The sequence below is a fragment of the Ruditapes philippinarum genome, unplaced genomic scaffold (genome assembly GCF_026571515.1).
Source record: "Ruditapes philippinarum isolate M1 unplaced genomic scaffold, ASM2657151v2 ctg2596_1_1_1_1, whole genome shotgun sequence".
NCBI classification, from domain to species: Eukaryota; Metazoa; Mollusca; class Bivalvia; order Venerida; family Veneridae; genus Ruditapes; species Ruditapes philippinarum.
The window spans coordinates 116,193-128,139 of NW_026863536.1; the positions used below are offsets into that span (position 1 = coordinate 116,193).

At 34.2% G+C, this 11,947-nt stretch overlaps 2 protein-coding genes across 2 annotated transcripts; one reads left to right on the forward strand and one right to left on the reverse strand.

Annotated features, from left to right (window-relative positions):
* Nucleotides 1-1,176: 1,176 nt before the first annotated feature.
* On the reverse strand, nt 1,177-7,807 carry LOC132722366 (uncharacterized). The gene is made up of 8 exons (XM_060706862.1): nt 7,551-7,807; nt 6,978-7,077; nt 5,596-5,767; nt 4,934-5,049; nt 3,490-4,161; nt 2,579-2,819; nt 1,807-1,979; nt 1,177-1,416 (listed from the first exon to the last, which is right to left on the reverse strand). The coding sequence occupies exons 1-8, from the start codon at nt 7,643-7,645 to the stop codon at nt 1,279-1,281; spliced, it is 1,707 nt and encodes a 568-aa protein (XP_060562845.1). The 5' UTR covers nt 7,646-7,807; the 3' UTR covers nt 1,177-1,278.
* A 1,763-nt stretch (nt 7,808-9,570) lies between these two features.
* On the forward strand, nt 9,571-11,408 carry LOC132722359 (uncharacterized). The gene is made up of 2 exons (XM_060706856.1): nt 9,571-9,766; nt 10,373-11,408. Exons 1-2 carry the CDS (start codon nt 9,746-9,748, stop codon nt 11,399-11,401), a joined length of 1,050 nt encoding a protein of 349 aa, XP_060562839.1. The 5' UTR covers nt 9,571-9,745; the 3' UTR covers nt 11,402-11,408.
* Nucleotides 11,409-11,947: the final 539 nt, after the last annotated feature.

Consider the following 11,947-nt stretch of genomic DNA (forward strand, 5'->3'; position numbering starts at 1 on the left):
GCATGTAAACTTCATTACTCCGCCTATACAACTTGTGAATCAGTATACATGTAAATCAACATGATACCATTTAAAAAAATCTTGACGCCGCCTATGCAGATTGTGAGTCAGTCTTAAAATAACATGATGTCTCTTAAAACATTATATAGTTTGATTTTATTGACCTGTCAATTTTGAATACATTATAGGACTCATTTAAATATTCGATCCCACTTCGGTTTGGTCCGTGTAGTTTACGAGAATTAATGTGGAGTATATAAGTCATCGATTGAAAGTCACGCCTGCTTAATGTGAAGGTTTTCGTCAATTCACAATAACATAGTCGGTAAAGAGAATGCCTGATAATTGAGAGGTCTGTGCTTCGATCCTTACTGTTGCCATTGTTTTAGTACTTTTTCTTTATTTTTGCAGTATATTTTAATAGAACAGATTTGTAGTGTGTTTTACGGCATTGAAATGACATTTATTGATTTTAATCCGTTTTAATCTTAAACATGAATTCTTAAAAAAAAATGTTATTTAAAAAGAGTATATACATAACAAAATTAAGTAAAACATAATGAAACAAAACGAACAACATAAATAATCATATATAGATTCAATAATGTTGAAAGTATTAATAAGAAAAAAACATGGACCAACGCGGCCTCGAACTTAAAACACGTGTGGCGCTTAGATCATAAACTCGTGATTTACCCTATTGCGCTAAAACGCTGAGTACACTTAGTTTAGAGATACAAATTAAATTAAATTCTATCGTATAGCGTTCATCTCACGGAACTTACCGAACATCTACCGAAGATTAACATACTGTGTGCATCGACCGTGTAATCAGTATGTAATTGACAGGTTAATAAAACCAAACAATAACTCCCCTTGCTGATCAAAACAACGTACACAATGTGATCTTTATTTAATAAAATAAATATCATACCCGTCTATAAAATTTTGAGAAATCTTAAATAAACACTATTTAACACTATGCCGCTTTTATAAAAAATATTTTTCTCCACCCATTAAAAAAAAACCCGCCCATACAAACATTATTACACGGAACGAATGGCCGCTATTCACTCAGTAGTTTATTTTGAAAATTTCTCTAAAAATGATAAATGGTTTTGTCTGGATTGAAAGGTGAACGTATTAAAGCGTGGTAAGGGTTTTCTTAATTTTGAACGACTACCCATTTATTCAATCGCATCTTCTCGGCCCTTTCCGACAATCTTCGGATAAAATAAGATTACTGATAATAGCCGACATGTTCCGATTGCCCATGTATTAAGTTTCCTCCTCGTCATCACTATATCCCGCGTCCAATGCCTCTTTGTTTGCTTTATTTTTACTGAGTAAGTTAGATATAAACACTGCCCCCAACACGGCAGCCTTTGGTACACTGTGATGACTCTGTTGACTGGTCTAAAAATAACACAAAAAACTCACGTGACATTTTGAAATTTAAATATTCCTGTAGGCCTACTCTTAGATATACTTCTTGTTCAATTTAGAAGTTGCGCTACTTAGAAAATGAGTATGTAGTTTCAGAAAGTGTTTTACAATGGCTGATTGCTGCCAATATTCAGTGAGAAATTTTTTCTGGCAAATTCAATATGTTTGAAAACAAAATGACTGCTTAATTTAACTTGAAAACTGTAAAAATTTGTGACTAAAATTGTGTGAAACTACCCATCATATGATTCAGAATATATTTCTTTCTTTCAGGTTTCGTATTTATTATCTGAAATACGCATATGTACATGCAAGTATATAATTGTAGATAATTTCTTAATAAGAGAAAATTTATCTTACTGTGCTACGCTTGCTTCCCTTGGTACCCGGTTTGGAACCGGCTTCTTTTTTGTCCGCTGCTTTAGCAGGAATGTTTTCGGCTGTTGCAGGCTTATTAAGTGGTTCCATATTTCCGACTGGAATTCTTTGACCCGGCTGGGTCGCAATGTCATACAGCATTATTTGTTTTGTAACTGAATAGAAAGGAAATAAGAAAAAATTGTCAAGTACAAGACTATAATATTGTCAATATTAAAATGTAAATGAATTACCCATGCATTTGTTGGAAAAAAATGTGATAATATAATATAGAAACATCCACAAAAGTTATTAACCAGACCGTGTGTTGTGGTTACAGTCTGTTACAAATCAAGGGTCGCAAGCTCGATCCCCCGTTATTTCTGAGTTTGCTTGAGACTATTACTACTACGTCATAAAACGAAAACATGCGCAAAATCATTGACTGAGCACTAATCGATCCGTACACATAACTCGCTACAACTATGAACATGATTCACTGAACGCTATTCACATCTTGAACATTACATTTATAAGTAGTATCTGTGTGTGAAGTTAAAATGCAATAATGTTCAATGTGTGAGTAGTGAGAGTACCGTGATCATTACTCACGGAAACACTATACTTTCACTCAATATGAGCACTAATCAAAGGATCATTTTCTATGGGGTCATTTTAACTTCACTGCGCTGTTTATTTGGGTTTTTTGTTGTTTTTCTTTGAGGGGAGGTTGTTTTTTTGGCGAAAATTAGCACTAGTTTACGGTAACACATACCTGGATCATAAAACTTCCCTTGAAATGTTCTAGATGTCCCAATTACTGGACCTGCAGGAAGTGATTGTCGACTAGCGACCGTTCGTCTGCTGGAATCATCATCATATCCGCTATCAATGGATTTTGCCTTCTTTGCAGACTTCTTCCCGGATTTCTCTGACTTGCCAGTCTTTGCGGTTTTTGTAGAACGTCTGGTTTCTTGTCTTTGCGATGGAAGCGTGAATTGGGTTCTTTGCGTACGCTAGTTTGTAAAAAAATATTGGAAAAAAAATTCGGTTTGAAGATATTTTATTAATGCTTTGTCAACGTTACTTGTCGAGAAACGTATAGAGCCTGTATAGTAGTTTATACAGATTTTTTTCTTAAAACGATTGTGTAGGAAACTGTTTACAGACAGAAACTCGAATCCATTCCTGGAACCAACCGGTACTAAGCGATGGGCGTAGGTTCTTGCTCAAGGAAACAACAACTTTAAAAGACTTGAATCGTCATATACATAAATAGCATATTTAAATCTATATTTATTATAAGATACATTTAAGTTTATTTGCCATGCAAATATGGAGACAAAAAAGCACAATTGGTCATAAATCGCACATAACATGGAAATTACTAATTGAAAAGTAATTTTCAATTTTAGTACATGTTTACTAATTTTGATTTTCTTGAAATACTTTGGCTCATCTTCAGGCATGCAGCTAGTGCTAGTAAAATATTCAAGATTGAAATAATAACTTACATGTTATGTGCGATTAATGACCGATTTTGCAGTATTCATCACCACATTTCTACTGCGTGACTAACGTGTAAGCGCCGTTTGCACACAATAATTTACTTTTCATAATTTATATAAAATAAGCATGAATCTGGATGCATGCTGCTTTAAAGGATGTGTATTATCTTTGTTTTACCTGTGTAACACCTGTCCTTTTGGTTTGTGCAGTTAGTTGTCTTGTAGGCGGAAGTGATGGTAATGACTCGGGAACGCTTTCTGTGAAATCGCTGTGACGTGACCGGAAGCTCTGACTACTTGGTGGAAGTGACGGCGTCTGCGGATATCCTATTTCGGGTAATCTGTAAGGAATATAGTCTTCCTCCTCTTCATCATATTCGTCATCATATTCATCACTGTCATAATCATCATCATCTTCATCATCATCGTCGTCGTCATCTTCGTCCCTTGTTTTTGTTGTTTTTGTTGTTTTAGCAGTTTTTGGAGTATCGGCTTTTCGTCCACTAATAGCGGTACCTTCTCTTTCTTCAGAACATTCTTCATCATCTTCATCATATTCATCTTCGCTTTCTGACACAAGTTCAAACCTGGGTTTTGGATATCCGAACACATATTTTGATCTTGCTATTCTCATATCACGTTTTCTAAGCCGTCTCGGTTCTTCCATGTTTTCATTCCAGTATGGATTAAACTTGAAAACACCTGGCTGTGTATGTCCAGTTAGTCCTGTATGCTGACATGTAATTTTATCATAAAGCATTGAACCAACAAACTTGTTACTCCGATTTGGGAAACAACTACATGCCTCGTGGCTATCAACGATTTCGGCTCGTGGTCCAGGTGTCCCTTCCTGAATAAAAATATGTTTATTAGGTATACATGTCTTTGTGTATTTGTATATGAAGCATATACATTTGTTTGCCTATTTATTTGTGAATTTTTAGATTAACTGTTTGGAAAACAAAGATATGATAAAAGGAAACATTTGACCTGATTCTTCTAGGCTAAGTTTTGTTCAATTAATTCCAGCTTTAGTTAAAATGCAAAAACTACATGTATCTGCTTAGATAGGAGAAATATTAAGAACGCTTATATACTTTGTCAGTGAAATTCTTGACAGGAATATTTTTATATACAGTAGACTTGATATACTTGTGGTAAAATGATATTCTGAAAAGAAGTCCGGTAGACTTACCTCTCTTTTATGTTCTGGCGATGATAGTTACTGAAAACAGTCGGCCTGACCTAATTTTAAACCTAAAATAATACTCTAATTTGAATTGCCCGTTTCACTAAACTAGTTTTCTAAGAAAATAGTTCAGTTCTATTAACTTTTATATTTTTGCGTTAAATACTACTGAAGAATAGCCCAGACTTGTTGAATCACGTGACTTTTGTGATAACGAGAACACTCGACTGAGCGTCGATTCAGACAAGCTTTTCAGGTAATTCCATATTACACTACTTATTATATTGCTAATGTACCTCTCAAAATATTTTGTATTATATAATACTCTCCGAAAATAGTCCCCAGCTTTAACTTATCTCTTTGTTAAGTGGTAGTACAACTGACTAGCTTTTCTCATATCTTGGCGCGTGAAAAAATAGTCCTGCTTTTTTACCTCTCTCATATATTCTGGCGGTAAGTAGTAATCACTGTAAATAGTTCGGTCATCATCAGAAGATTCCTCCTCTTCCTCCTCATCTTCTTCATCAATTTGAGAAGGTCGTTGAGATCCTACACATATAGACATATAGTGGAATAGTTCACTTATGTAAATGTTAAGTAGGCATAACGGGTGAATACCATAAATATTTGATTTGTGCCAAACTACATGTACTTCAAAATTGAATTTCATGCGATTTGATTAAAGAACAGGTGACAAGTATAAAATGTTTATGGTAAGCTTTAATTTAGAAACTCTGATTTGAGATGTTTAATTTTACTGTACATTTGCATTTGAGACATAAACCATCCTGATTAAATTCAGCTCCTAATTAACGCTACGCATTTCTATATGTAAGAAATAAAATGATCTGAACTTAGGAAATTGCTTTTGACCATTTCATTTTTTAAATTAAAGAACTTTTTGCCTTTGGATATTTTTAATGTGTTTGGAAAAGTTGGCATAGTATTTTTCTAATTAAACTTTTTTTCTAATAAAACTTTTTATGTCATACACTTTCACCTGATGTCACCCGTATTAGAAAATATGAATTATATTAAATTATAAATCATATAAACGTTTTAGCTGTATTACGCTGGGTCAGGATGCGTTCGTACCTTGTGAACCCGAGACCTGTGATCCTGTCATCTGGCTGCCCCCACTAATGCCACTAACACCGGACTCGGCTGTGGGTGCTCGAACCACATTCTGGTCATCACTAACAAATTTACTCCAAATGTCGTTTGCTTTAACACCTTCGTCGCCATCTTCTTCACCGCCACCACGTGACTGTAATACATGAAAGTAGTGCCCCATAAATAATTACATGTACCATATCAAATTATCAATTATAAAGTAAACATTATTTCTATTATCAGGTTTTGCTTAAACATCATTCAAATATTTGCTTTTATTAACACGGTATTTTAGATACCTTTACTCTTTCTTTTTTTCATTTATCGACAAAGTATGTAAGACGTACACTATGTTGCTTTCATCGATACAATATTTCAGATGCATTAATCCAGTTTGCTTTTTATCAATATACCATTTAATACACGTGCAACTATTTCGTTTTCATCGACACAATATTAAAGTTAATGCAACTATTCCGTTTTTATCGACACTATATTAAAGATACGTGCATCTATTTCGCTTTCATCGACACAATATTAAAGATACATGGAACTATTTCGCTTTCATCGACACAGTATTAAAGAAACGTGCAACTATTTCGCTTTCATCGGTATTAAAGATACGTGCAACTATTTCGCTTTTATCGACAAAATATCAAAGATACGTGGAACTATTTCGCTTTCACCGGCAAATTATTTAAGATACGTGCAACTATTTCGCTTTCATCGACAAAGCATTAAATTTAGATACGTGCATCAATTATGCTTTTATCGACACAGTTTTTAAGATGTTTGTCTATATTTTGCATTTGTTGACACTGTATAAAAGTTCATTGATCGGAAGTAGCTTCTTTTATCTCTTTCTAATTGGAGACAACTTTTCGGCCCTTTCCGTCAGTCTTCGGATAAGGTTGTAATGAATAATAGCCGAGGATGATCCGATGGTAAGCATCTCTTAAGTTATACATATCTTTTACATTTAATTAGTTAGGCTTGTAGCCGCGTAGGTATACAGTATTGCTATCACATTTATAAATTAAACGCTGCCATTCTGACCGTCTATTTTACATTTTTTAAAGTTCGAAGTCACATCTTAGGAATGAGGAGGATCTAGACACATGTTTCTGATCAATCAAGTACAGACAAACGATTGACCTTTACATGCTGAATTTCTTAAATGGACTCGTCCAGCTTCTATTTTTGGAATTGTCCATTATCAAATCAGATTTTAACGTTAGTCAGTCAAAAGTATCATGAGTATAAAGCTTGCCCTCAGACCGAATGGACGTGCAAACTGACCTGGCTCTACACGTGCGGCCATGGCTAATCACTTTCGATTTCAGTAGAGCATAAACTAAAATTACCCGATTAGATGCATCAAAAAGACTTTTCTGTTGCCCGGCTGTAGCTGTACGTCTGGATCGAGTACCAGTACCTTGGCTATTTGCCGTGTATCCTTCACTCCTGTAAATAAAAAAAAACTGTTTCATTTTGTAGGTTTACTGTTGTTTTGTTGTTGTTGTTTTTATTTCTTCGTTAATTACCGGTCGTTTTTGTTGTTGTTTTGTTTGTGTCTTTGAGAGGTTGAGGACAGGCGGCTTCGGTTGCTACTAATTGGTTAGTGTTTGGTGTTTAAAGCTTTTTATTTAGTTTTGTATAATATTAGTTGTAAGAGTGTTACTTAATCAGATCACATAACCTATATTTTGGAGCTTTACATTGAAAATACAATATTCAGCCATTTTTGTTTTACTTCAGCATGGCAATAATTAATTGAAATATATAAACTCAAATATGGTTCTGATTAAAAATTACATTTAATTAAGACTATTACTAAATAAAGCTGTAGAATAAAAACAATCTTGGAGAATATTTTTTATTCATATTCACTCTGAGATTATTAATTTTAGTGATCAAGCTAAACATGTAAATGTAACCTTTCTGAGCCCTGAGTGGCTGTTCCCCTCGTTTGACCACGTGACTGCTGTTTTGACGCACGAGACTGTGCCGCTGTACCGCTTCGAGATGGCATGCTTGGTCTGCCTTAGTTTGTTTGTGACGTCACATCATTACCAGAAAATACCTTTTTACTCAGAGCTGCACGCGTATTGCTTAACTATGCTACACAAATATTTCTTTTATATTTTTGCTTCAAATGTACTGTTTTACAGCAGACGTACACAATCAAAATCGGAATAAACAACATAAGCTAACATAAACAGCATAAACAACATAACATAACATATGACGTTTCTCTATAGAACTCGGTTTCATGTTGTATTTATCCTCTTCCGTTACATATTTTTGCGTAATATCTTTTTTTTTCAAATAGCTTAAAATAGTTCCATTTTGAATTCCTATATTGTATATACGAAACCTAATCACTAAATAGTGAAACACAATTGACCTGTACTAAAATATACTTAATATGATTAATATGAAGTAAAAATATAGTGAATATAAATTTGTACGGAGTCCTAGTGGCGCCATTACGCCTTCAACTCTTGTGTGCCATTTGAATTTAATGCAGCCGGTCGAGTTGTGTGTCATTCAACCCAGAGATCCAAGTCGGCCCCAGTCGTGGACGTCCGAGTTGCAAAGATATAAAGCTCAACGATTTCGTTATAATAAAAAAATGAAACTAATTGATGCAAAACATCTAGAACCAGGGCACCAAAAAAATCGAAAACAAGGCGTTTCCACATTACAAAAGAGACAGGTACTTCCATTGACGATGGAACTATTTTATTTTCAACAAAAAATGCCAAATTTAAGTTGACCTCTTTAAACTTTTTTGTTTTTATGTCATAAAATGATCAACGTTTGCTGGGTGTCGTGCTTCTTGTATATCTAAACTTGTGTATAAAGCATTATTTTTAAATATCTCAATCGATACCATATAAACTGTTTTACTTTGGACCATGAATTCCTTTGCATATCACTATCTATAAATTAACTAACAAAGGCGTGGTGGTCACAATAGGCTCCCGTAGATTTTAGATGTGTATATGAGGGATACTATTTTTGTTTAAACATTTATATTAAAGTGTTTTAATCGACACCGGATTACCATAATCCTTATAAAACTTGGTCAAAGGTTAAGTAAATATTTATTATTTAATCTAAATATTGAATTACAGTATCAAAGTTTAATTCCAATATTTTATTTACTTTGAAAGTAATTTAATTTTAATGTAGTATATTTCATAAATGATAATATGTTGGGTTTAAAATCGAATTCGGAAAGCATCTTACATAATTCAATAATTCAATTGTAATTTTTAGCACACTGACTTTTAAAATAATCTTTAATGAAGTACAAAACAGGCAACAGTGAAACTTATAAAAATCAGAAAAGAACACACCTTAGAAATTCAAGATTTAATAAAACAAAGTAGCAACAAAAACTGTATAAGTATCACCATTTTGTTTGAGGGTTTCTTTAAACAAAATGTTGCTGTTAATAACTTAATAGCAATGAAAGTAATATCATTTAGGGATAACTCTTGAATGATCGCTTATTGTCTCCCTTTATGGCTTGGCTTAATGATTTTTATACGAGTGCATGTGTATTTGAGTTTATTTATACTCGCCACCGGTTGCCTATATGGGCGAGTCCTCCAGAAGAGTATTAGTCATTTTATATTTTGGAGGATAGTACAAGATATAGATACAGAAAGATGCCCAAATCTGGTTCTTTAACGTGACATGTGTTTAAGCACTCATACCATGGGACCTCGAGTTAAAGTGTCATCCGAAAGATGGATTAATAATTTTAGTTGGCTAGTCCGGGAATCGAACCCACATTGTCGAGATGCTCTAACCGAATGAGTTTAGCGGGCTGGCGATTTTTATACGACACGACCTCAGATATTCAGAACAACTATTTTGATGGGATGACGGGAAAAGCCGAATAGCTACAATTCGGTGAACATCTAACTTTTATCATGAATTTCATCCAACACATAAACTCCCTTAAGGGCCCCACAGATTAGGAACGCAGCTACCAGCAGCCAAGGTATTCATTACGAGGCTTCAGCAGCTAAGGTTAACACGTTACAATATTCTAAAACAAAACATATATCAAAGAATTTTTTTATTGAGGATAGTGAAAAATTGGACAATAATAAAAATGGATGAGAATGACAACGAGGTATGTTTAAACGTTATTATTTAGATTTCTTTTTATTTGTTGTAATATTAATTTTTACAAATTATAACAATTATAAAAAGCAGAGGCAAGTTTTATCGAAGATTCATTGATACATAAAATTATAAGTGATGGATACCACGTCACAAAAATTAAAATTCTGCAATATGGAAACAGTTTATGAATGGATACCACGTTCAACTGTTCAAAACACACAACAGCGATGGATATACATCGCGTTGTTATTGACCGTTCATAATGGACGGGGCATGACGGATACCACGTCAAATATGCTACAAAACGAATCAGTATGTTATTAGATTCAAAGTCAATAAATTGCCAAACAATTGGTTTTGTTAGCGATGGAAATACATCGCGTTATGATAAATTTTTCATATGGTCGGCAAAAAGACGGATAACACGTCAAATTAGCCTAAATATCGAACAACTATGGTTTTACGTACAAATTAAGTTGGTAATAGATGGATATACATCATATAATTTCTTACAATAACGATATTTAAATTTGTACGATATTATTGCACTTGTTGCTTAATGATAGATATATATCCATTGTCAGTCAGTTAGACTAGATGTATTGTTTTCCAGCATGACTTGGCCGTAGGCCAGGGCGGAAGTACAGGGAGGACGCATGCGCAACAGACAACCAACAATATCTTTGAACGGTTGGAACAAATGGGTAATGAGACAGTGACGTCAGACACCTTCTTGCATAACTCCCTAACCTCAATTAACGCTACATTGAAGACATTAACAAATGAGGTTAATGACCTTAAACGCAAACAAAATAGGGACCATTCACCAGCGACAATAAAGAGACGCAAATTGACCTCAGCTTCATCAGGCAATGATTCCAGTGATTCGGACAATAATGATGAATTAGACCAATTTCTGGAGGAAAGTAGGGATGCTCCCGACAGGGAAGAATGGTCTGAGCTGCAAGATTTTTTCCAGAATGCAGACGAAACAGGGGACGCTATCCACGAGGATCTTGCCAATGTAGCAAATAAAGCGTTAAGATCAAAATCAAAACCAGAGAAAACAAAACTATTACAAGACAAACATAAAAGACCAGTAAATGTGGAGAATTTACAAATCCCAAGAGTGGACGAACAAGTATGGAAGCAATTAAAAAAGGACACAAAATCGTATGATTTTGCTGTCCAGAAATGTCAACAGGGTATGTGCTTGGCACTGATACCGACATTGAAAGCCTTAGAATTATTAAAACAACCTCAACCACAGATAGCTACGGTGAAAGATCTAGTTGGGGACATATTTAAGTGTTTAGCCCAAACCATTGTGCGTTCAAATGAAAACCGCATGGAAAAAATTAAGAAAGATTTGCTTCCAATTTTCAAACCACTTTGCGACAATACACCTTCGGCCACAAATTTGTTTGGAGATAAATTGAACGAGAATATCAAGCAACTGAAAGAAAACAGAACAAGTCTTACATCAAATCGGGAGCCTTTTTTAGGAAAAAGGGGAGGGGGTCATACAATCGGAACCGAACATTCAACAAGTATCAATATTCAACAACGATGGCCTACCCTCCACGAACAAATCAAAATTACACAGGAAGACAAAGGGGGAAAGGGATACAGAAAAACATGAAGAAGTAATTTCAGTAAGTGAATCTTTTTAAAGTTTGTTTTCAAAACACACAAAATAATTTCAAAGCCGGGAAAAACTAAAGGAAATATAAATATATGGGAAAGTATTACCTCCGACAAATGGATTTTAAAAACAATACGCGGATGTGAAATTACATTAAACTCAATACCAATACAATCTAGAATTCCAAAACCAATCAATTTTACTGTTAATGAGTGTGATAAAATTAGGCAGGAGTTGTCTCGTTTCTTAAATTGCGGCATAATTGAATTAGCTACGGATGACATCGAAAATGAATTTATATCAAACATTTTTTATTAGACCGAAAAAAGATGGACGCATTAGAATTATTTTAAATCTCAAGCAATTTAATACTAACTATGTAGATAAATCACATTTTAAAATGGAAACTTTACAATCAGCATTGTGTTTAATGAGGAAGGACGGTTACTTGGCTTCGGTCGATTTGTCGGATGCATATTATTCTATTAGTATAAGGAAAGCGATCGGAAATATTTCCGTTTTTTCTTTGACGGAATTAAGTAT